Here is a 25394-nt window from a genome sequence, read left to right as displayed (position 1 = left end):
TATAGTTTGAAGAATAGTTGTAGGAAGCAAATAGGTGACAGTGAATGATACTTAAGATGTAAATATATTTGAGCATTTACAGGACAAAGTTGAGCAAAGTTAAAATCCTTAGACAAAGTCTATGGGTAATTCAGGAATCGTTGTTGAGAACTTCAAAATATAAACAGTTTTATATATGATAAACTGATAATAAAATACTGGACTCTTGGTTAATGCCAAAGTTATATTTTTATACTCTTAGAAGGAAATTGAAATTTTATTTAGTTAATGGTAGAAAATAACAAGAGTTATTAAATAGATGCTGATATATTTGAAAAATAAGTAGAGCAGATGAATTAATTAAAAGGAAATTTAAAGTTCCTACAAAAACTATGTAGATGAAAAAAGAGAGTTTTAATCTCCATTACAAATTTTTTTTCTGAAGTGGAAAATAATAGTAGTTTATTAGATTAAATTTAAAAACTGAAGAGAAAGATCACTGATTTGATTTAAAATCCAAATATCTGTTTCTTGTGGAACTTTAAAACTAAAGGACATGGACATAAACTGACTGAAACTTGAGAAGTCATCTTCTGTCATGCCTGTGGGACTGAGACTACCAGTTGTTCCATGGATTTCATACCGAGAAGTATCAAGAGAAACAGTTTCTATATAATGCTTCATGGTACATTAAACAGTGAAAAATTATCACTACTGAATTTATTCACATGTTCCAAATAGCATAGCAACAAACTATATAAAAGGAAAACTGGCAGAAATGTAAAAATAGATTATTCTTGTAACAAGATATAACAGATAAAGTTATGTATTCTTAGCTGTAGAATTGCTGGGTCCAAGGGTATGCTCATTTAAATTTTGTGTAGACATTGACTTCCTGTCCCATTTATACTCTCACCAGCAGTTTATTAAAGTGCCTGTTTTCCTGTGTTGTGGTAGTTGGTGTGTATTATCAAACTTTTTCATCTTTGCCAATCTGAGAATTGAAAATGGTGTCTTGTCTTGATCTGCTTCCTGAATCATACTGAGGTAGAACATTGATTGAGCTTTGAAGAGGCTTTTAAGAAACAATCTAGGGAATACATTTTCTCATGTCTAAACAGAAAGTAAGGACTTAACGTTTTATCTTCTTTCAGAAGAGTAATATGTATAAGCTGAATTTTAAGTGATTTTCACTTTCCATATAGGTTGAAGCTTGCAGATTATATAGCAAGTTCTCTGCCCGGCCAGCCAGCATAGAAACTATTCCTTCTGTTATTGAAAAGGTACAGTATTTAATAGCAAGCTTTCCTAGTCAAGTGGTTTTTCTCAGTTGCTTATACTTACCTTATTTTTATCCTCAGTAGAATGAGTGACAATTAGGAATATATCCAAGCACTTAAAAATGACATTGTTAAAAAGCTATTTAAATTTTAATGTTCACTGTCATTACATTTAATTAGAGAAACAGAGAGGTGAAGTAAGTTATTTTTGGAAAAAATTTCTCCTATGCTTTAGTTTTTAAAATTATCTTTTTAATTATACAGAAGTAAAGAGAAAAGTATAATGAACCCCTGGGTACTCTTTCCCTTAGGTTTTTGCAAAAGATTATTTTTGAAAATTGGGCCTAAATCATATAAGACCATCTCTTAAGGCCGGGTGCGGTGGCTCACGCCTGTAATCATAGCACTCTGGGAGGCCGAGGTGGGAGGATCGCTCGAGGTCAGGAGTTCAAGACCAGGCCTGAGCAAGAGCGAGACCCCGTCTCTACTTAAAATAGAAAGAAATTATCTGGCCAACTAAAAATATATATAGAAAAAAATTAGCCGGGCATGGTGGCGCATTCCTGTAGTCCCAGCTACTCGGGAGGCTGAGGCAGAAGGATTGCTTGAGTCCAGGAGTTTGAGGTTGCTGTGAGCTAGGCTGATGCCATGGCACTCTAGCCCGGGCAACAGAGCAAGACTCTGTCTCAAAAAAAACAAGACCATCTCTTAATTAATTAAATAGCATACAGGTTGGGTATCCTTTATCTGAAATGCTTAGGACCAGAAGTGTTTCGGTTTTCAGGTTTTTTTTTTAATTTTGGAATATTTACGTATACATAATGAGATATCTTGGGACTGGGACCGAAGTCTAAATGAGAAATTCATTTATGTTTCATATACACCTTATACACATAGCCTGAATATAATTTTATTTTTCCTTTGGGAACACTGAATAAACTGTTGTGGACTTGGATTTTGACTGTGAGTAGTCACATGAGGTCAGGTGTGGTACTGGTGGCACCATGTGGGCACTCAAAAACTTTTGTATTTTGGAGCATTTTGGATTTTACATTTTCAAATTAAGGATGCTCAGCCTATGTTATAAATTAATTAGTTACCCAGCATTTATATGTGAAATTACATTTGAGATGTTTCAAAACCATGAGTTATAGAAACCATTTGACACACATAATAACATTACAGCTTCTGAAAACTCTGCCAAATCATTAGGATTAGGAGGCAGGTAAAAGTACATGTTACAGTGTAAAATATTGGCAGGCAGAGCCTAGTGAGTAACATCTAAGACTAAAGTATAATAGAATATGAATTTTAAAGCCCTAAATGAATGCTTTTTTGTCTCTCCCCTTTTAAACAAAAATATCTTTAAAAATATAGACTTAATAGAGGACATTTCAATTTTGTTTTTTTCTTTAACTAAGCATGTCCAGAAAAATTAAAAATTGTGTTCATTTCACAGCTTCAAGTGGAATATGATAAGATTGAGATTTTAAAAATCTTTTCTTCTGTTTGTAATAAATGTAGGCAGTGAGAAGCAGTATCTATGGCCGTCCGGGTGCTTGCTATGTTGACATACCTGGAGATTTTGTGAACCTCCTGGTGAATGTGAATTCTGTAAAGTGAGTAATAGTTATACTTGAATTCTTTCTTAAGTGTTACATGTATTATAATGCTTATTACCTTTTAAAAAAGAATTTACCTAGTAGTTTATAAGTTAATCTCCATTTGTCTTAACTTTTGATAATTTAGTAATTAAACTAAATCCTAGCCAAAGGGCTTAATTCTCTTAATTAAAATGATATTATTTAGTAATTATTTTTGGATTTGATTACTAAATCAAATACTTAAAGCTTCCCAAACTCCTCATTTGAAATTATTCCTCCAGTAACCATAATTATACATCCCCATCATTGTAGTATGGGTCCTTGGGAATCTTCATAGTGTAAGCCAAAAGGTGAAGTGATTGTTGAAAATTTATTAGGATTCAGCATAAAGAATGTTTATGTAGTTGTCTCTGTGATTTAAAAATATTCCAAAACTGAGGTTTCTGTGATTTGTCATGTCCTCTTATTTCTTAAAGAAACACTAAGTGAAAATAAATAGAAAAAACATTTTTTCAGCCTGGTGTGGTGGTTCACGCCTGTAATCCTAGCACTCTGAGAGGCCGAGGCGGGAGGATTGCTCAAGGTCAGGAGTTCAAGACCAACCTGAGCAAGAGCAAGACCCCATCTCTACTAAAAATAGAAAGAAATTATCTGGACAACTAAAAATATATAGAAAAAATTAACTGGGCATGGTGGCACATGCCTGTAGTCCCAGCTACTCGGGAGGCTGCGGCAGAAGGATTGCTTGAGCCCAGGAGTTTGAGGTTGCTGTGAGCTAGGCTGACGCCACAGCACTCTAGCCTGGGCAACAGACCCAGACTCTGTCTCAAAATAAATAAATAAATAATATAAATAAAATAAAATAAAAAAAAAAAAACACTGTTTCACTGGTCTCTAAGTCACCCCTGATGAGGATGGGTACTTGGGTTAATATATCAAGCTGGATATGATTTAGTACATAACTGCTCTTGTGTTCATATGGTTCTCTAGTGACCACCGAGAGACAGTGGAACTTACTGTACACTCAGTACACCACCGAGTGATTTCTATGTGGAACATCTATTCCGTATAATAACTGAATATGCTAATCAAAATAATATTGGGAGTGAGGGCAAGCCTCAGCTAAGTTAACTCTATGAGCCTTCTTTTAAATTTTGTGAAGGTTGAATGTCCTTTTTTATTATATGTCCAAATTTTATACAATATCATTTTATTAATTAAAATAAATGAAATGCTGTAGTGAGGACTTGGTGTCCAGAAATACTTAATGTGACAGCTTTAATTTTTTTTTACTAATACATATTATGATACTAAAATATTAACTTACCCAATGAATAGAAATATAGTAAAGTGTTTAAAAGCATACACTTTGGAGACAGTATGACTGGGTTTTTTTGTTTGTTTTTTTTTTTTGGTTTTTTTTTTGAGACAGTCTCACTTTGTTGCCTGGGCTAGAGTGCCGTGGCGTCAGCCTAGCTCATAGCAACCTCAAACTCCTGGGCTCAAGCAATCCTTCTGCCTCAGCCTCCTGACTACAGCATGCGTCACCATGCCCGGCTAATTTTTTCTATTTATTTTTAGTTGTCTAGCTAATTTCTTTCTATTTTTAGTAGAGACAAAGTCTTGTTCTTGCTCAGGCTGGTCTCGAACTCCTGGGCTCAAGCGATCCTCCCAACTTGGCCTCCCAGAGTTCTAGGATTATGGGCGGGAGCCACAGCACCCTACCTTTTCATATATTTGAAATTTTTACAATAAAAAAAAAATCTTAGAGTTGGCCTCTTTTAATTAACCATGCTCTTTATTTCCAGGTACACGGAGTGCTGCATGTCACCTCCTGTTAGCGTGGCAGAAACCCCTGCTGTACGTATGGCAGCATCTGTTATTAGGAATGCCAAACAGCCTCTTCTTATCATCGGGAAAGGTAGCATTGAATAGAACTCTAAATCTTGCTGGACTTTTGAAAGAATGTTTGATTCTTTTTAGAAATGGTCTTCATTATTTATTAGCATCTATCTAATGTTTGAAATTGGAATAAGAGTTCTCTTTGTCCATTTAACATTATTTATTAGTTTTGAAATTACAGAATTATCCTTGAATGCTCAGAGATCTTACCTGTTTGAGGAAATATCACCTATTTATATTTCTTTGGTCTTATGAGTGAAATGTGCTTTTACTCTTATAAACATTTTTAGAAAAATCCAGAAAAGTAGAAAGAAGAAATCCCTTTATCCAAGGCAAACATTTTTAACATTTAGTACTTTTCTATTGCTTTTTGCATGCATATTTTACATATTATGATTATACTATATAGTTTTATAACCTACCTTGTTCATTTAACATTATATTTTTATAATATTTTTTCATCATCTTTCAATCATTTCCTAAATATAATATATATTTTAATGTCTTTATATGTACCTCAACACTTACTTTGTTGGCACATATTTAAATCTTTTCCAGTTACTGTCTGTTTAGAGTAGCTGTGGCAAACATGTTTGTGCCTAAAGCTTTTTCCATATTTAGGATTTAAGGTAGATCCCCAGAAAAAAAGTTAAGTTAAAAATTAGGAATATTTTTGAGACTTTTTGTACATATTGTCAAATTGCTTTCTCCTGAGGTGTTGTACCAACTTTATATTCTTGTCAGTAATTTATTGTAGTATCCATTTTGTGTTGTAGAACTGAGACTGCCAGAATCACCTATGACCATGCTAGGCAATTATCAACTACTTAGGAACTAAATAAATAGAAACTAAAAATAGTTTTGATGAAAATTGTGGACAATAAAAAAAAATTGAGGTCAGAGCTGAGTTGAATGCATTATATGATGTATTAGCTCTGTGACTTTGGCAAATAACTGCTTTGAGTGTCAGTTACCTCACTTGTAAAATGGAAATATTAACTACCTCAGTAGAATACAATTAAATAGCAAAGTATGTGGCAAGCACTCAGTGGGTGCTATAATAGTTTTCATTCTTCCTTTAATGAACATTTGATGAGTGCTTATGATAAGGCAGGAATCGTAGAAAACATTCATGAGGGATATGGAGAAATAATGGTTCCTACCTATGGGGAAGATAGACCTGGTAACAACAAGTAAGTGCAATATACTCTTTGTGTGGTGTATACAGAGAGGGTAAGGTGGATGGATTCTCAAGGAGAGCAGCAACAATTTGCTTGTGTAGGTGCTATGGAAAGACTGTAATAGTTCACCTAGTGTACAAAGGGACCAAAGGCAATGCAGGAAGCGAGAACTGAGTATACAAAGACATTGAGGGTAAGTCTCAATGTCTTTGTCACAGAGCCTGGAGCTTAACTGAATCATCCAATACATTTGCATTTCTTGTAGGTGCTGCTTATGCTCGTGCAGAGGAGAATATCAGAAAATTGGTGGAGCAGTGTAAATTGCCATTTTTGCCCACCCCTATGGGAAAGGGTGTGGTCCCTGACAACCATCCAAACTGTGTAGGTGCAGCCAGATCCAGGTGTGTGGCGTTCCAGATTTTAAATACAATGTCATGGCAGATTTTAGGATAAATGATTTTGTAATATTAATGAATCCAGGGAGAAGTTCTGAAAGAATTGTGTAAGTTACGTTATTTGTAATATATTGGTTTTCTGACTGCTCCCAAGATTTTTCTTTATCTTTGGTTTTCAGCAGTTTAATTACGACATATCTAGACATGGTTTTCTGTTAGTTTAGCCTGTTTGGAGTTCTCAAATCTTCTTGAATCTGAAAATTTATGTCTTTCTCCAAATTTGAAAGTTTTCACCATTATTTCTTCGGATATTTTTTCTACGTCAGTCTTTTGCTTCTCTCTTGGAACTCCAGTGATACAAATATTAGACATTTTGATATTGTCCCACAGGTCCCTGAGTATCTGTTCATTTCTTTTTAATCCTTTTCTCTCTTATATTTTCTATTTCTCTGCTGAGAACTTATATCTTTACACTTATTTCAAGAATATTTTTCCTTACTTCCTGGAGCATAGTTATAATAGCTGCTTTAAAGTATTTGTTTATTAATTCTGACATCTGGGTCATTTTGCATTGGCATCTATTCATTATCTTTCCTTTTGAGAATTGGCCACATGTTTCTGGTTCTTTTTGTACTTGAGTAATTTTGGATTGTATCCTGGATTTTTGAATATTATGTTGTAAGATTCTGAGTCATATTAAAATCCTCTGTGCAATGTTGATTTTTGTTTATTTATTGTTTTAGCAAGCAGTCAACCTGGTTATGTTAGCTTCAGACCACAAGTACTCTCTTACTGTGGGCAGTTGTTCCAGGGTCAGTTCAGTTTCGGAGCTTTTGCTTTGCTGTTTTGGGTCTTTCTGCACATGCCCAGCTTAGGGGTGAGCCCCAGATATGTCCTGGTTCATACCCAGAATTAGAGATTTCTTTTCTCTCCTTTCTAGGACTTCCCGGCTCCCCTCCCCCACCCCCATTCCCAGACATCCTGGCCTTGAGGATGGAAACTGAGTGGAGAGTATTGTTTTTATTATTAATGATATAATAGTGGATCACATCCTGGCCTTCATTGCTGCCTAGCATTCTTTGCTGCCTTATAGTACCATACAACTGGAGTTGCCCTCTGAGCAAGTTGCAAAAGAAAAAAGTAATGGGGATTATCTCCATACTCGTCAGACCACAAGAGTCCTTTTCCTGGTTCCTCTGCCTGAAAGATGATATTTCCCTGGAATTTTATAATAGCTGCTTGGGAGCCACCACACTACAGCTCTGCAACAGGGCTGCCCTCAGAGCAAGGCTGGGAGAAAAAGAGAAACAGAAAAAAAATCTGAATTTTTTCCCCCATACTTTCCAACATGCAAAGGCCCCCTTTCTTGATACTCTGGCCAAAAAGACGGTTTCTTTCCAAGTTTTTGCTGCCTGCAGTTCTGCAACTAGGGCTGCCCTTGAGTCAAAGCCAGGAGATAAAAGAAGGGGAAAAAAACCCTTGGAAACTCATCCCCTTGTGTTTGCTTCTTCAAATGTACCTAATCTTAGCCATCACTGGAAGCCTCCTCTTTTTAGACTTTTAAGACACACTTTGTGTTATACTGTACCTTGTTTTAAACATTTCTTGAAATTTCTTTATTATGAAATATTCTAAATATACAGACAGGAAGAGAGAATAATTTAATGAACACTTATATAACCACCACTCAACTTTATCAATGTCAGCATAAAAAATACAAAGAGACAAGCTCTAAGTAAAAAGATTTTATTTGGGAATAATATATAAGAATGAAGATCACAATCTGGGACATACATAGAGACCAAGGTGGCCTACTGTATATCTGGAGAACAAAGGAAAAGGTTAGGGTTTTATTGGGGAAAGACAAAGTTACAAAATTTGTTTTAAAAGAAAGTTTATTCTGTTTACAGTGTCTTTCGGGAGCTGGCAAGCCCCGAATGGTGAGTGGTGGCAGTTGCTAGGTCATAGGGGGCTATTTACTGGATTGGGCTTTTGAGACAGTATGTCAGGCAAGTGTTTTTGTATAAGCAACTAGCTGTCCTTGTGTGACTCATGTAGTAAGCTGTGGTTTGGAAAAACTTCTTAGGATAGTTCCTGTTATCAGGCAAATCGTTTATGAGAGCCCTCCCCTCATGGCCTTCCCCAGCTCCATTTGCCAGGGTTTGACACAAGTGAATCCATTTTAAATTTGACAACTTTTTTTTTTGAGACAGAGTCTCGCTCTGTTGTCCCAGCTGGAGTGTAGTGGCATCATTGTAGTTCACTGCAACCTCAAATTCCTGGGCTCAAGCAATCCTCTTGCCTCAGCCTCCCAAGTAGCTGGGACTACAGGTATACACCACAACACCTGGCTAATTTTTCTACTTTTTAGTAGAGACAGGATCTTGCTCTTGCTCAGGCTGGTCTCGAACTCCTGAGCTCAAGCAATCCTCTTGCCTCAGCCTCTAAAGTACTAGGATTACAGGTGTGAGCCACTGCACCCAGCCTAAATCTGACAAATTTTGCATCAGATAGTAACACTATATTATATTATGGATTCATTTGCAGTCCCGTATATATCATTCTGGACCCCTTTCCATCCTTCCCTCTTCGTAGTTCACCACTGTCATGCATTTGGTGTTCTTCGTAATTTCATGCATGGATTACAATTAATTCTGAGGGTTTTTTAAGTGGAATTTTTGCTGCTGAATCTTTAATTGTCGCTCATTTAATGCTGTCTGACTAGATTATGCCTTTACTTTTCATTCATATTAGTATACTTTACACTGTAACCAAATTAATTCATTAACTTAAAAAAATTTTTTAATCTTTTTTTTTTTCCTTTTTTTTTTTTATTCATGATAAATTATTAAGTGAACAGTGCAAGTTAAAAACAATAGTTTCATATTTTTTCCCCACCCCCCCTTTCCCGAGTCAGCACCTTCAAGTGTTACCACTCCCCAAACAGTGCGCAATGCACTCATTGTGTAGGCATAACCCCATCCCCTCCCCCACCCCCCACCTCAGTCTGATGTCCAATTGGTGTCGTTCCCAGATTTGTATTTAGGTGATGATCAGGGAAACCAATTTTCTGGTGAGTACATGTGATGCATGTTTTTCCATTCTTGGGATACTTCACTTAATATAATGGGTTCCAACTCTCTCCAGGAGAACCATAGAGATGTCGTATCTTCATCATTCCTTATAGCTGAGTAATATTCCATGGTATACATATACCACAGTTTACTAATCCAATCATGTATTGATGGGCATTTGGGTTGTTTCCACATCTTTGCTATTGTGAATTGTGCTGCTATAAACATTCGGGTACATGTGTCTTTGTTACAGAATGACCTTTTTTCCTTTGGGTATATGCCCAGTAATGGGATTGCTGGGTCAAATGGCAGGTCTACTTGAATCTGTTTAAGATACCTCCATAATGCTTTCCACAGGGGTTGCACTAGTTTGCAGTCCCACCAGCAGTGTATTAGTGTTCCTGTCTCTCCACACCCACGCCAACATGTGTTGTTTTGGGTTTTTTTGATAAAGGCCATTCTCACTGGGGTTAAGTGATATCTCATTGTGGTTTTGATTTGCATTTCCCTGATGATTAGAGATGTTGAACACTTTTTCATATGTTTGTTAGCCATTTTTATATCTTCTTTTGAAAAATTTCTATTCATGTCCTTTGCCCACTTTTTGATAGGGTTGCTTGATTTTTTCTTGCTGATTTTCCTGAGTTCTAAATAGATTCTTGTTATCAGTCCTTTATCTGATGAAAAATTTTTTAATCTTTAACTTAGGTTGAACTGAAGCTTATTTTCCTTTTAGCCAAATTTTAAGAAGATAATGACATTAATAGTGTTAAAAAGATTGCAAGGTGCTATAAATAATTGAATCAATAATTTCAACAGTTTTAGAGTATCAGTAAGCAAATCTATCCTGCCAATTGCAGTTTTTATTTTTTTGTTAAATTGGGTCCCATAGGACTAATATAGCACATGAAGATGCTTTTTTAAATATATACTTTGTTTTTGAGTTTATAATTTCTGTGAAAGTTGCATTCATCACTGAAGAAAACAAAAGTAGTAAATACAGATCCTGTATGACAAAAGATAGAAAAAATGGGAAACAAATATAAGAAGCAGAAAAATGAGAAATAAAAAGCAAAACCCACAGCAGTTATGTTAATAAACTGTCCTGGACAAAGGCAGAGACATTCAGATTGGATTAATAATAACAGCAACTAAATGTGTTATAAGAGCCACATCGGAAACATAATTATGTAGCTTAAAAACAAGACTGAGCAAAGACATGTGAAGTAAACAAAAGGAAAGCAAGGTGGCTGTGATATCAAAGTAAAAATCATTAGAGATCAGAGTTATATTGACAATAGCATTATATAAGCAATTCAGGAATATGAATCAATAGACTTAAAAATACCTTCTTCTAGAAATCAATGTGAAGAGTACATTAAGACTTAAGTATAAAGATATCCCACTCAGTACTATTAATTACAAAGAAAATATCCAGCAATTGAAAAAACATTAAATAAACTGTGGTGTATGTGTTCAGCAAAATATGTAGCCTTTAAAAATTGTACTCAAGAAAAACTTAATAACAAAGGAAAACATTTATAATGAACAAAAATGCATGAGACAGTATTATAGTATATAAGCTCGACTACATAAAAATATACTTGCATAGAAAAAAAGACTAGATGGAAATATGCCAGGATATTAATAATAGTTTATAAATGGACAGTATTATGGGATGATTTTGCTTTTTTTTTTTTTTTTTTTTTGAGACAGAGTCTCACTCTGTTGCCCAGGCTAGAGTGAGTGCCGTGGCGTCAACCTAGCTCACAGCAACCTCAAACTCCTGAGCTCAAGCGATCCTCCTGTCTCAGCCTCCCGAGTAGCTGGGACTACAGGCATGCGCCACCATGCCCGGCTAATTTTTTCTATATATATTTTTAGCTGTCCATATAATTTCTTTCTATTTTTAGTAGAGATGGGGTCTCGCTCTTGCTCAGGCTGGTCTCGAACTCCTGAGCTCAAACGATCCGCCCACCTCGGCCTCCCAGAGTGCTAGGATTACAGGCGTGAGCCACCGCGCCCGGCCGATTTTGCTTTTTTCTTTATACTTTTTCTGTTTTCTCTGGGTTGTCTATAGTGGACTTATATGAATTTTTCCAATGATAAAAAACTAATAAATAAAATACAGAATAGAGACAGTTTATGGTAATATTTTTTCTACTTCTTCTTTTAGATTACTATTTAAATAGAATGATTTCATAAATGATTTTAGTTTGAAAGATCAAGTTTACCCTAGAAGCTGATTCTGAAGTCTAATGTAAGTTCTAAATTATGTAGACTTTTAAAAATACTTTAGAAATTAATTTTAGAATAATTCACATAAGAAATATAGTTATTCCTTTTGTGTTATATCAGATGTTTTTTTAAATAGGGCTTTGCAGTTTGCTGATGTAATTGTGTTACTTGGTGCAAGACTAAATTGGATTTTACATTTTGGACTGCCTCCAAGATACCGGCCAGATGTGAAGTTTATCCAGGTATTTAGAGAGGAGAGATTTAAAATCAGAGCTATTTGCAGTTTATTGTTCTCCTTCTCAACTATTATCAGCTCTGCTTTCTTTCTAACTTCCGTAAAGAACTGTTTCTCTTTTTATAAAAGTAGAATTTTATAAATTGTCTAACATAATTACAGGTACCAAAATAAGCTGCCTTCTCAAGCCTATGGAACATAATGTGCTGCTTTATTTCTAACCAGAAAACCTTTCAAAATCAAGTTTCAAATAGTTTGAAAAGTATAATTTACCTCTTCTTCACAGTTCAAGTACATTTAAAGGTAGAGAAAACAGATTTAAGTAGGATGGTAGATTAGAATGAAACATTTGGCATTGTTAAGAAGTGAGGTTATGTTTTCTTTTAGAAGCCAAAACTTTCTTTGATCTTTTGGTTGGAAATCTCTAAACTATACTGCTTTTATCTATGTCATCAAACAGTGTCTGGAATATACTCTGACTTCTCTTTGATGACTCTTGTATCATTAGGATCCTCTTTATAATCCAGTTTCCTTACTGGTGTGGAAAGTACTACCTACATAGTGACATGCAAACCTACAAGTTCTACATGATTGTCCCCATTCCATTGGATGTTTGATGACCCAGCTACAATTGCTGTCTTCTCCCAAACTACCTTTCATTTCTTAAGGAATCAACTTTTAATAGCCCCTTTCCCACCTGAGGCCATCGAGAACTGAAACCACAAACCAGTAAGACCTTGGGTTGTGCCTAGAAGATGCTGCTACCTCTTGGTTGCCCCTCTTGATAACAGGATAAACCGCATCCCCTTTGGGGTGGCTAAATTATTCCTCCTTGCAGAAGCCATTTTCACTTGGCCATGGCCATCCAGAAATGGAGCTTCTGAGTAAATGGGGGAAGTAATCACGTCGTGTTCATGGAATAGTTCCCTGGGCCAGCAGCATTAACACCACCTGGGAAATCTATTAGAAATGCATATTTCCAGACCCAGACCTCTTGAAATCGGAGGCTCTGAGGTAGACCCCTGCAACCTATAGTTTAACAAACCCACCAGGTGATTCTGATATATGCTCAAATTTGGTAACCTCTGCTTTAGATAGAAATTTCAAATCTAATTCAATAGAACTTATTGATTAAATTCAAAACTGTAATTGATCAGGTCAAATATATTCCTGTGGGTATAATAGAACAATACCAAAATTCCTTACATTAGATTTTAAAATGAGGGAAGATGATGAGGTTCTCTATACTAGCTATGATACTAACATAGTTCTATGGACATTTGCTTTTATTAAGGAACTTCTGAATAACTGATCATATGTTATATATCACAGTTCATTTATTCAGTGTTGATTGACTTCTTAAAGATTTTTAAGAATAAACACGGGTTGTTGTTTAGCCATGTCTCATTTTTAGGTTGATATCTGTGCAGAAGAATTGGGGAATAATGTAAGGCCTGCAGTGACTTTGCTAGGAGACATAAATGCTGTCACTAAACAGGTAAGGACTTCTGCCTGGGTTTTAGTTTATGTGGATTAATCTTTAGGGAACAGTCAATTCTTGAAAATGTTTTAGTCTTGATTCCCTTGGTAACAGGTCTATTAATATCTATTTTAAATAAAATTTATTATGGAAAACTTCTTACATATAACTTTGGAACTTGGTAAATCCAACTTCTTGTACATAGCTCATTTTTAGAAGGTGATAGAAAATTTAAAGTCCTTCAGTAGGTAAACAGTTACTTACTATACAGGATCTAGCTAACTGAAAAATTATAATACATCTTTCAAAGGAATGGAACTTACAGCCAAGAAATGGCTTACTCACCAGAAAAATTGAATTTAGTATTTCTTTAGGTAATAAAGAGCTTTTTACTCTTCAAGCTGTAATCAGTGACTTTTTCAGGTTCTTATTATTTGTACATAGTTTGCATATTTCACTGTGAAAGGAGGTAAAATGTAGTCGCATTTATCACTTGATTTTGGATGATATAAATTGATATTGTTTTCATGACTATAAGATGTTAAGATGTAATCCCCATTAACATATTAAATCACTCTGGAGCATTTTTGGTCTGTATCATAGGAATCAATAGGTATTTGTTGGCGTTCCTGCAGGGCTTCTATGGAGAGGGTGGTTTTCCTTCTAGTGTCAAAGACTGAGGAGGGCTTCAGAGCCTCTGCCTGAGGTGTAGAGGAAGTAGCGCTTCACTTTGTCCTATGGGAATCTCAGTATCTGGCTGAAATCCACACTGACCCAAACAAAAGCTTTCCTTGTTACCCATTTATCTTCTATCAGTTGTTTGCTACCTAGAGGAAAAACAAATAGTCCCAGTGATGCAAAGAGGAGAATAGCATGGCAATATTTTCTTCTTTAGGAGGAGATTTTCATGTTAATATGATTTAAGTTTATTTTCAAAAAGAAAGAAAAAATTTGTGGTTTTTTAGCTTTTAGAAGAATTTGATAAAATACCGTGGCAGTATCCTCCAGAGAGCAAGTGGTGGAAAACTCTGAGGGAAAAAATGAAGAGCAATGAAGCTGCATCTCAGGTAAGAAGGGACCCACTGAAGCTCGGTTAGTTCTGCCATAATCTGACATAAGCATTCCTAAAAATCACCTTGCTGTGCAAAATCATGCAGTATAAACCGCAGGGCTCATGGGAAAAAGGGGTTAAGGGACATGACTCTTAAAAACTTTATGAAACCTAAAGTTAAGAGAGGAACTTAATAAAAATGGTAGCAAAGTTTTAAACATGTTAAATGGTTAAGAAATGTATGCCAGTAAATATAGCACTTTACCTTGAAATAGACCTCAAGTGCGAAGCAGGCATTGGGAGGGTTGTGGCTTGTGAGTTCCTGTGAGCTAGTGGAAGGAGGGTGATCTGCCATGGGATGGAAAGTTGTAGTAGTGGATGCGATGGATGTGGCTCATTGTTCTCAATTTGATGATAACACAGAAAATCACAAGTGATTTTTTTAGAACTTTAAGTCCTGAGGCATGTCAGGGCATGTTTTTCTGCCTTTAACATATAGAACCTTCATGCTGTGTGTGGTGTCTCAAGGCTGTAATCCTAGCACTTTGGGAGGCCAAGGCAGGAGGATCACTTGAGGCCAGGAGTTTAAGACAGCCTGAGCAACTTATTGATACCCCCATCTCTACAAAAAAAATTTTTAAATATTAGCTGGGCACAGTGGTGCATGCCTGTAGTCCAAGCTAGTTGGGAGTCTGAGGCAGGAGGATCACTTGAGCCCAGGAGTTTGAGGTTGCAGTTAGCGGTAATGATGCCATTGCACACTAGCCTGGGCAACAGAGAGACCCTGTCTCAAAAAAAAGATATCAGACCTTCAAGGCATGAGATTATAATAGATAGCTGTTTCATCAAAATGGAAAATTTGATCCAATGTACAGCCTTCTTTTTAATTTAACTTTTCTGTTACTACTAGAAATTCCTTTGCAACTCTCTCGTTTGAACTTGTGGCTTTGCCTGATAGCGAAGGCTTTGGACATTGTAGTGATGTTTGAAACCACCAAACCATCCAATGCTAAAGCACTAAAATGAGTCACTTCTGCAGGACTTGGCAGTTTTTATTTAAAGTCTCTGTACATATGTATAATGCCTTCCCTCTGATTGTGAGAAAGGTATTTCCTGATTTTTTTCATTGTTTTGTATATTCCTGTATATCTTGAATCAGCTGGGTACAGTTTTCTGTGTTTACCTAGTGTTTCTTGCTGGCAGAATTATACATAAGCAAATATGAAATTTGAATTATGCTTACCTGATGCCCTAATATCAGTCACCTTGGAATAAATTCATATTTTTTGTACCACGCATTATAGCAGAATTGATTATACATGAATCTTACATTGCAATTTTAATCAGTGACTGTTTTTCCTATCAGGAGCCAGTCTCACTTCTATTTCCTGAATCATATCATGACCTTCTTTTTCCTAGGAGTGACCTAAGTTTAAGATGGAAGGAACTTGCCTCTCTTCTCTGGTACAGGAGTATAGGAAGGTCCCTCATCCATCTTGGGTATAATCTCCAGCAGAACAAAGTAGCACAAGAGGCAGTGCTGGGGCCAGATGGCTTTGTTGCTGCTAAAGTCGCCTGTGGCTTTCTCCTAGCCATAAAAGGCATGTGTCTAGACAAAGGCCTCTACCCTGCTGCTTTTCCCTCCATTCAGGTAGGGACTCTTTAGAATAGTGGGTGTAGCATATCTGGTTTACTCTCCAGGGTTTGCAGGAAGAACCAGGTTTTCAGATTGTTTTCTAAAATTATGATATTTTTATTTTAAGTTTAGGGCCATATTTCAGATGAAATTATTCTGGAATAAAAGTTTTCCTTTTTCTAAGGCAATGTTTTCCTAAGAGTGCTCAAATAAGAATGTTTAGTTTTGTTTAACCCAATGTTTCCCAGCTATCTTTACTATAGAGCTTCTTAGTCTTTAATATGCTACTGTGCATTGTGGATCTCCAGAAAAAGATTCCCTGACCTCTTCTCTTCTCTTCCCTTTCTTTTTCTTTTTCTTTTTCTCTTTCTTTTCTTTTTCCCCAGACAGGATCTCACTCTGTTGCCCTGGCTAGAGTGCCGTGGCATCAGCCTAGCTCACAGCAACCTCAAACTCCTGGGCTCAAGCGATCCTACTGCCTCAGCCTCCCAAGTAGCTGGGACTACAGGTGTAAGCCACTGCAACCAGCTAATTTCAAATTTTTTGTAGAGACAGGGTCATGATGTTGCCCAGGCTGGTCTTGAACTTCTGGCCTCAAGCAGTCATCCCACCTCAGCCCCCACAAGTGCTAGGATTACAGGCGTGAGCCACCATGCCTGGCTTCCCTAACTTATTTGACTTTGTCCCAAACAGGGGCTATGGGACACATTTTTCTTAACATGTCCCCCAGGACTGTTCATAGGTCAATTAACTTCTCCGAGTGGCTATTTTGTAATCATTTTGGGAAACTTATAGTTGCCTATTTCTAAGTAAGTTTGATAGTAGCTTATTGACATTGGTTATTTTCATTGTATCCCAATCTAATTTGATTATATTCTGGCCTACTCTTTAGGAATTAGCTTCCCAAAAATCCCTGCCTATGAATTATTATACAGTATTCTACCATGTTCAAGAACAACTACCTAGAGACTGTTTTATTGTAAGCGAAGGATCAAATACAATGGACATTGGACGCACTGTGCTTCAAAACTACCTTCCCCGTCACAGGTAAGTCTTCCAAGAAAGAAATTATAATTAATTATAATGTGTTTAATTTTAAACTATAATAATACAGATTAAGAAAACATTTGAGAAATTATACATGTGCAGTGTATGAGGACATATTTCATAAAAGTATTCTTAGGTGAGGTTTTGTAGACTTATCATGCTTGGTATGTCCTTGGTATCATGTGATAATTTGTATTCTCAGTGTTCTAAGGATATATTTACAGTCTTGCAAATAGTCATGAGTGGCTTTTCCCTATCATTCTGCTTATTCTTGACAAATTCATTCCTCATAGTCTAAAGATTTTATATTGGACGGGTGCAGTGGCTCACACTTGTAATCCTAGGACTCTGGGAGGCTGAGGCGGGAGGATTGCTCGAGGTCGGGAGTTCGAGGCCAGCCTGAGCAAGAGCAAGACCCCGTCTCTACTAAAAAATAGAAAGAAATTAACTGGACAACTAAAAATATATAGAAAAAATTAGCCAGGCATGGTGGCACATGCCTGTAGTCCAGCTACTCAGGAGGCTGAGGCAGTAGGATTGCTTGAGCCCAAGAGTTTGAAGTTGCTGTGAGCTAGGCTGACGCCACGGCACTCTAGCCCAGGCAACAGAATGAGACTCTGTCTCAAAAAAAATAAAAATAAAAAATAAAGATTTTATATTAAAGAAAAAGAGTGTTTTTATGGTTCTTTATTTTTTCATAAACCATGTGAATATGACTAAAAGGTTTGTGTCCACTCTACCCTCTGTGACATGCCCCAGAGTTTCATTTTAGTTTTGTTCCCCAACAGACTTGATGCTGGTACTTTTGGAACAATGGGAGTTGGTTTAGGATTTGCTATTGCAGCTGCTGTACTGGCTAAAGATAGAAGCCCTGGGCAGCGGGTCATCTGTGTGGAAGGAGACAGTGCGTTTGGCTTTTCTGGCATGGAGTTGGAAACCATCTGCAGGTAAAACAGCATCCTGAATCAGAGCATTTCATTCTCCAAAATATGAAAAATTATATCTCCACTTGCGTAATAAATACTTACCAAGTGTTCACCATGTGCCAGGTGCCCTGTGCATAGCACTGCGGTCTGTCCTGAGAATACCACTACAAGTAACCCACGGTCTTTCTCTTCCAGGACAGTGTCTTCTTGTGTTCCTGACCTCCTCACTGTATGCTAAAAACCTATAAATCTGTGGAGGGTCGTTTTAAGGTCACTGAAAAAGAAAATGTTTTGGCCTGACAGAAGCTTGTTTTCTTCAGGGAGACAGCGGAGTGTGGTGGTTAAGAGCACAGCCTCTGGGACAAATGGCCTGGATTTAGATACTGGTTCTATCGTGTCAAAACCAAGTGACTTTGGTTAAATCACTTAACCAAGCCTCACTTTCTTCTCCTCTATAATAGGAATAGTAATAGTTTCTACCTTAGAGAATGGTTGAAAAGAACAAATGAGATAATCCAGGTAAATTTTGAGGTGACATTCCATGAATGTGAGCCATCTGGATGCTGTTTGTAGTTATGAGGATTCATGGAGAAACTCATGAGCTGTAGATCCACCATGAAAGTATGGAGATTTCTTTTCCCCAGCTGTATTTAAACTGTAGTAAAACCATTCTTTTCTTAGCCAGGGCTCTTATTAGGGTTTTTTTGAATGATGTTTGGGGCTTTCAAAGCTTTGATATATAAAACTTACAAGATTGGGGGAATATATAGTTGTCCCCCCCCCCACGGGGGATCGATTCCAGGACCCTCCCTCAGATACCAAAATCTGAGGATACCCAAGTCCCTGATATAAAATGGTGTAGTATTTGCATATAACCTATACACATCCTCCCATATATTTTAAATCATCTCTAGATTGCTTATAATACTTAAATGCTATGTAAGTAGTTGTTATACTGTATCATTTAGGAAATAACAACAAGGAAAAAAATCTACCTGTTTAATACAGACACAGTTTTTTAAAAAATATTTTTGATCTGCAGTTGGTTAAATCCACAGATGCGGAGCTCACAGATACGGAGGGCCAACTGTTTGTGTCTGTTAAGAGTGTCTGCATCGACAACCAACTGACATACAACAAAAAGGTGATTTATGAGGCAGTTGGCCTTCTAGAGAATGTTTGCCTTTGAGCATGGAGAGAAATAGTTACCACAGTCCTGTTATTTAACAGCGTGCAGTTTAGTTTTATTTTTACTACCTGCCATCAGAAATTATATCAGAAAATAAAGCCCACATTCTTTTTCAGTCATTAATAAAGATTAATCATCTTAAACTGTGGTATATGTATACCATGGACTATTACTCAGCTATAAGAAATAACGAAGATACGACACCTCTATGGTTCTCCTGGAGAGAGTTGGAACCCATTATATTAAGTGAAGTATCCCAAGAATGGAAAAACAAGCATCACATGTACTCACCAGAAAATTGGTTTCCCTGATCATCACCTAAATACACATCTGGGAAGGATACCAATCAGATAATCAGACTGAGGTGGAGGGTGGGGGGAGGGGATGGGTGTATGCCTACATAATGAGTGCATTGCGCACCGTTTGGGGAATGGTCACGCTTGAAGGTGCTGACTCGGGAAGGAGGGGGTGGGGAAGGGAGGGATATATACCTACATGATGGGTGCAACGCGCACTGTCTGGGGAACAGACACGCCTGGAGCTTTGACTTGGGGGGACAGGCGGTACATGGGCAACGTATGTAACCTGAAATTCTGTCTCCCCCATAATAAGATGAAATAAAAATAAAAATAAAAAGATTAATCATCTTTTTTTGGTCTTTGCTATACTGTTTGGCACATTGTTAGATACTCTCTTTCTGTACTGATTACACCGTGTAGTGTGTTTCTAATAATGGGTGCAGTGGCTTGAGCGCAGATTGTGTATCTCCCACAGCATCTAGTCTGAGCAGCTCAGGAGGTAGAAAGGCAGTTTTCAACTAGTACTCCTAGGAACCACCCAGAAGAGGTGCTTTAGAGGGTTTTAAGTAGGGAAGGTGTCATTCATATTACTGTATAGATCTATGAAAACCCAGATTCAGAAAAGCTCGGTGATTTGCCTGAGGTCCATAGCTAAATGGTAGTAAAACCAGGTCTACTAACTCTTAATCTTGCCTTCTTTCTACCACTTCATGATGTTTCTGATAATGATTTTATGAAACAAATCTTTATTAGGATAATACATGCTTAACTTTTAGTATTCCTCTAAAATTACAAAAAGTTTATAGAAAACTTTATCCATTTTTAAGTTAAAATTTCAGCCCAAAGAAAAGAAATTGCTTAAGAGTAAAGAATAATTTCTTTCATATTTTACTTTCACTTTGAGGTACAACTTGCCGATCATAATCTTGGTGGTGAATAATAATGGAATTTACCAAGGTTTTGATACAGATACTTGGAAAGAAATGGTAAAATCTCAAGATGCTACTATAGTGTAAGTAACTGAAAACGATGTGTATTTACTTTCTCTCGTCTATTTTAATCTCTCTTTACAAAGTCTACTGTATTAGAATGTCCCTACATGGTTAAGTGTCATCTGTTTTGATTGTCAGCCCTTATAAAGGGCAGGAATCCTGTCTTTGTGCTTCCTCTTTGCACAAATATCCATAATTAGGTGCTTCAGTAGCTTATAATCAGGGAGCCACGGAAGACTCAGATAAATGAGCATGACATCTGAGCCTTGTTAATGAAAGAGCTTATTGCAAAATGGTCCCAGTCATACTATGTAGGAATATAAATGTTTATGTATTATTTATGATCCAAAAGTCTTCATTTCTTTTACCACTTAGCTAAATCTTGATCATCTGACAGCAGAGCCAAACTAAGACAGTGTTACGGCTGGCCATAGGGTATGAGACAGTTGTGAATTTGTGAACCAGCCTGGGGGTGGAATAGAGTAAGGGTATATTTGTTTATGCCTCACTGACTTCATTTGTTATTTTGCTGTTATTTGTTGTTTTGTGATAACCATTTTTTAAAATAATTGTTGATAGTGTAGCTTGTGCTGTGTAGTATAAAATAGCCACTAGGCACATTGCAATTGTTACAGTTTGAATTTTTTTTTTTTTTTGATGACAAAGTCTCTCTCTGTCTTGCCCAGGCTAAAGTGTAGTAGCATCATCATAGCTCACTGCAGCCTCCAATGCCCAGGCTTAAGTGATTCTCCTGCCTCAGCCTCCTGAGTAGCTGGGACTACAGGCACACACCACCACGTCCAGCTAATTTTTTTTTTATATTTTGTAGAGATGGTATCTTGCCATCGCCCAGGCTGGTCTCGAATGCCTGGCCTCACATGATCCTTCTGCCTTAGCCTCCCAAAGTGCTGAGAGTACAGGCATGAGCCACTGCACCTGGCCCGCAATTTAAATTTAAATTATTTTAAATTAAATGAAATTAAAAATTGAGTTCCTTAGTTTAACTAGTCACATTTTAAGTGCTCACAGAAACAAGTAGATAGTGGCTATTATATTGGATAGCACAGGAACAAAACATTTCTATCATCTCAGAAAGTTCTATTAGACATTGCTATGTAGACAATAAAAGATATACAGGAAATTTAATGTACTGGTATTTCAGTTTAACTGTTGGAAATAAAAGTATGCCTTTTAGTTCAGCCTAAATTTTTTTATGGGTTATTTCAAGAATGGCTTTTTCCCTAAGAACTTTTAAGTTTTAAATTTCATTGCCTTGTGACCTTGTTTTTCAGGGCCCCTCCAGTGTGTCTTCTGCCGAACTCTCATTATGAACAGGTCATGATTGCATTTGGAGGCAAAGGGTATTTTGTACAAACACCAGAAGAACTCCAGAAATCCCTGAGGCAAACCCTAGCAGACACAACTAAACCCTCTCTTATCAACATCATGATTGAGCCACAAGCCACACGGAAGGCCCAGGTAAATGCAGTTGCTCAACAGAAAGCAAGAAATGCATCTATTCCTCCACCCCCTCCAAAGCGTATCTACCAAACAGTGCATGCTTTGTTATTCACAGAGGTCTTTCTAAGCCATTTCTGAGTTTGGCAGTTTTACTTTTTTGTTCAACGAATATTTGTTGAAATAATGTGTAAGGTATGTTGTCTTAGGTGCTAAGAGTAGCATGGTGAAGCAAAACTAGGCTCAGTCCTCACCTTCATGGAGCTTTCAGTCCAGTAGGGTAGAGAGACAGTGCGGTAACCTCACGACTGAATGCACCATAACAGAGCGAGGCAGTTGTTTGGAAGGACGAGAATCCAGTTCTAAGCAAACATATAACAAAGGAATCTGATGGTATTGGAAGGCTTCTCAGAGGAAGTGATGCTTAAACTGAGATGGGAGAGATGAGTAGGACTAACTCAGCAAAGAGGAGAGGGAAGAGATGTGCAAAGCCTCTGAGGCAAGAGGGAGCATGCCAGGTCTGAGGAGTGACAAAGGCCAGAGTGGGCCGGGCGCGGTGACTCACGCCTGTAATCCTAGCACTCTGGGAGGCCGAGGTGGGCGGATCGTTTGAGCTCAGGAGTTCGAGACCAGCCTGAGCAAGAGCGAGACCCCGTCTCTACTAAAAATAGAAAGAAATTATATGGACAGCTAAAAAATATATATAGAAAAAAAAATTAGCCGGGCATGGTGGTGCATGCCTGTAGTCCCAGCTACTCGGGAGGCTGAGACAGGAGGATCGCTTGAGCTCAGGAGTTTGAGGTTGCTGTGAGCTAGGCTGACGCCACAGCACTCACTCTAGCCTGGGCAACAGAGTGAGACTCTGTCTCAAAAAAAAAAAAAAAAAAAGGCCAGAGTGGCTGGACAACAGAGTGGAGGAAGTAACGTGGGAGATTAGACTGTATTCAGACAGTTTGTGCTGTTACATTCGAAATCAGTGACTTCGACCTCTAAGGCAAAACTACAGTGTAGGTTACAGCAGTGAAATAAATGACTAAGTGTATAGCATGATCCTTTCCCATCCCAGATTAAGTTGCTTTTCATACCTAATTTTGTTCCCTGGTCCTGGTGCTGCCACTTGCTTCCTCTTATAACCTGTCTTCCATGCTTACACCTTGCATATCAGCCACTCTTCAGAGCCGATATTTTTCAAGTACTTTCCATCTTGGTTTTTACATGTGTCCACTGTGGGATCTCTTCTTTTCTTGAACAAGGCTGGGGACAAATTGGCAAACAGACACCTGGACGATCGATGAAATATAAATTAACTAATTTGAAAACTGTAAAATATATAAAATTTTACTGAAATTCTATTTGTGTAAAAACAGATATTAGAGACTCTGGCATTTACCTCAAGCAGAGAGAAGAGGTACTCAAGAAGAAGCTAGTGACGAGGAAGATAAGTACAGGACTGTGCAGGAGGATGATGGGCAGGGCGTCAGTGGGATTTCTGGGAGCAGGCAGGCAGGCTGTCCTGAGGTAGGGCTAACAACTTTGAGAAGCTCCTCTTCCCCTGTGGGCTTACTGATTGCCTTTTCTTTTTTTAAATGCTATTTGTCAAAATGATTTATACCAACCAGATACCCAATAGACAGGTTTTTAAATCTTACGCTGTTTTATTAACTTATGATTGGATATGTACTTTCCAGTGACAGGAATGGTAGTTTTGCAACCCAGGATGCCCCCCTCCTGGTGTCAGGCCATCAGAGTACTAGGGGAACTAAAGCCACTATGACAAGCTTGGTGAATGCATACAATAAAAATGATCTTGAGAACTATATTAATTATAGAGAGCCCTAATAAATTGTCCCCTCTCTGCTAGTGAGTTCACCTTTCTAAGATCTGCTTCCAATGATCTGTTTTACAATTTCCCTATGAATTTTGTTTGGGTATTCCTGGAGAAATGGAAGTTCTTATCCTCCTCTATTATAATTCTGTGAGGATTATCCTTATATTTCTTGCATTTATCTCTTCAACATTATTTATCTTCATTCCAGTGGAATTCTACACATATTATACTCTCTAAGCTGTTGATTTTTGTCTTGTCTATCCATCTGCCGTTGTCATTGATTCTCAGTGTAGGCTGGCTGATTTCTGCTTTGACACAGAGAATGCCTAGATCTGTGTCCAGACCACATGTGTAGGATGGTGTTAGTCCTAGCAAAGGCTGTCATGCACAGTTCTTCCTACCCATGTTCTTCTCTGGGAGCTTAGCCTCTGTGGGCCTCCTTCACCTCCTCTCTCCTTTTGAGTGCACTTCTGGTTCTTTCACAGCGTGGTTTTTTGTGCCCTGATTACTAGTAATAGAAGAGGACCCAGAAAGCCGTTTTAGATTGTTTTGTAGGACATGACAGCCAAGTTCACTAATGGATTTTTAGCTCCTTTTTGGGAAAAGCACTAGCCCAAAACAAACCCCATTTACCCACCATTATGTAGGACTTTTAAATTTTAGAACAAGCCAAACAGTGAAGATAGAGTTTGAGACAGTTATTTCTTTTGACTGAATGTTTGTTGTCTTCTTTTTCTAGGATTTTCACTGGCTGACACGCTCTAAAATGTAAATAAAGGTGCCAGTGGGTGGTCTTGAGTTTTCTCTTTCCTGCAAGATGAAATTTTATTTTCTGCAGCAAAATTACTATAATGTTAAAATTGCACAAGAAAAATAAAAAACATTTTTAAATGACATTTTATAGTAAAGGAATTGATTAAAAACAGAAAAAGTTACCAGTATTCTACTACAGAAATAACCATTTACAGATGAAAGAAGAGAGTTTTATTAAATATTTAATAATAGCATTGCAACTGCCTAACCGCTGAGTTATACACATCAGTATACTTCTATGTAAATTCATTCTTAAAGTTACTGCTATAGTTTGAATGTTTGTCCTCTAAAACCTCATGTTGAAATTTGATCCCTAGTTTTGGAGATGGGGCCTAATGGAAGTTGTTTGGGTCATGGGGATAGATCGCTCATGAATGGCTTGGTGGTGTCCTTGTGGTAATGAGTGAATTCTTACTCAGTTAGTTCCCAGGAGAGCTGGTTGTTAAAAAGAGCCTGGCACCTCTCCACTCCCTCTCTTGCATCTTCTCACACCATGTGATCTTTGCACACACCAGCTCCCCTTCACCTTTTGCCATGAGTGGAAGCAACCTGAGCCCCTCACCAGATGCCCAATCTGGAACCTTCTAGCCAGCAGAACCATGAGCTAAATAAACCTCTTTTCTTTATAAATTACCCAGCCTTGGGTATTTCCTTATAGCAACACTGAACAGACTAAGACAGTTACCTGTCTTAGTAAAAACATCTTCCAAAGAAAAAGCTGTAAGACTTGTCTAACGTAGAGACATGTGCAGGAAGTTGGGGTCCATAGGCTCTTTCTAGTCATATT

General features: G+C 37.4%; 1 protein-coding gene across 8 annotated transcripts in view; it reads left to right on the top strand.

Moving 5' to 3' along the window:
• HACL1 (2-hydroxyacyl-CoA lyase 1) overlaps positions 1 to 24729 on the top strand; it is a 35105-nt gene extending 10376 nt beyond the window's left edge. For 2 of the 8 annotated variants that reach the window (XR_011234060.1, XR_011234061.1), the window contains 12 exons: positions 1185 to 1262; positions 2784 to 2878; positions 4672 to 4784; positions 6212 to 6347; positions 11790 to 11895; positions 13303 to 13386; positions 14334 to 14435; positions 16948 to 17102; positions 17891 to 18049; positions 20421 to 20528; positions 21801 to 22502; positions 22856 to 23322. Coding sequence is in view for 6 of the 8 variants with exons in the window: in XM_069475431.1 (XP_069331532.1) it covers positions 1185 to 1262; positions 2784 to 2878; positions 4672 to 4784; positions 6212 to 6347; positions 11790 to 11895; positions 13303 to 13386; positions 14334 to 14435; positions 16948 to 17102; positions 17891 to 18049; positions 20421 to 20528; positions 21801 to 22107 (1443 nt within the window). In the remaining 2 variants the exon portion in view is untranslated. The other 6 variants (XM_069475434.1, XM_069475433.1, XM_069475432.1 and 3 more) reach the window with 5 other exon arrangements.
• The last annotated feature ends 665 nt before the right edge of the window (positions 24730 to 25394 follow it).

This window comes from Eulemur rufifrons, chromosome 7 (assembly GCF_041146395.1).
Source record: "Eulemur rufifrons isolate Redbay chromosome 7, OSU_ERuf_1, whole genome shotgun sequence".
NCBI lineage: Eukaryota > Metazoa > Chordata > Mammalia > Primates > Lemuridae > Eulemur > Eulemur rufifrons.
The sequence above is the reverse complement of the archived record's forward strand: the minus strand, read 5'-3'. Positions and strand labels throughout refer to the sequence as shown.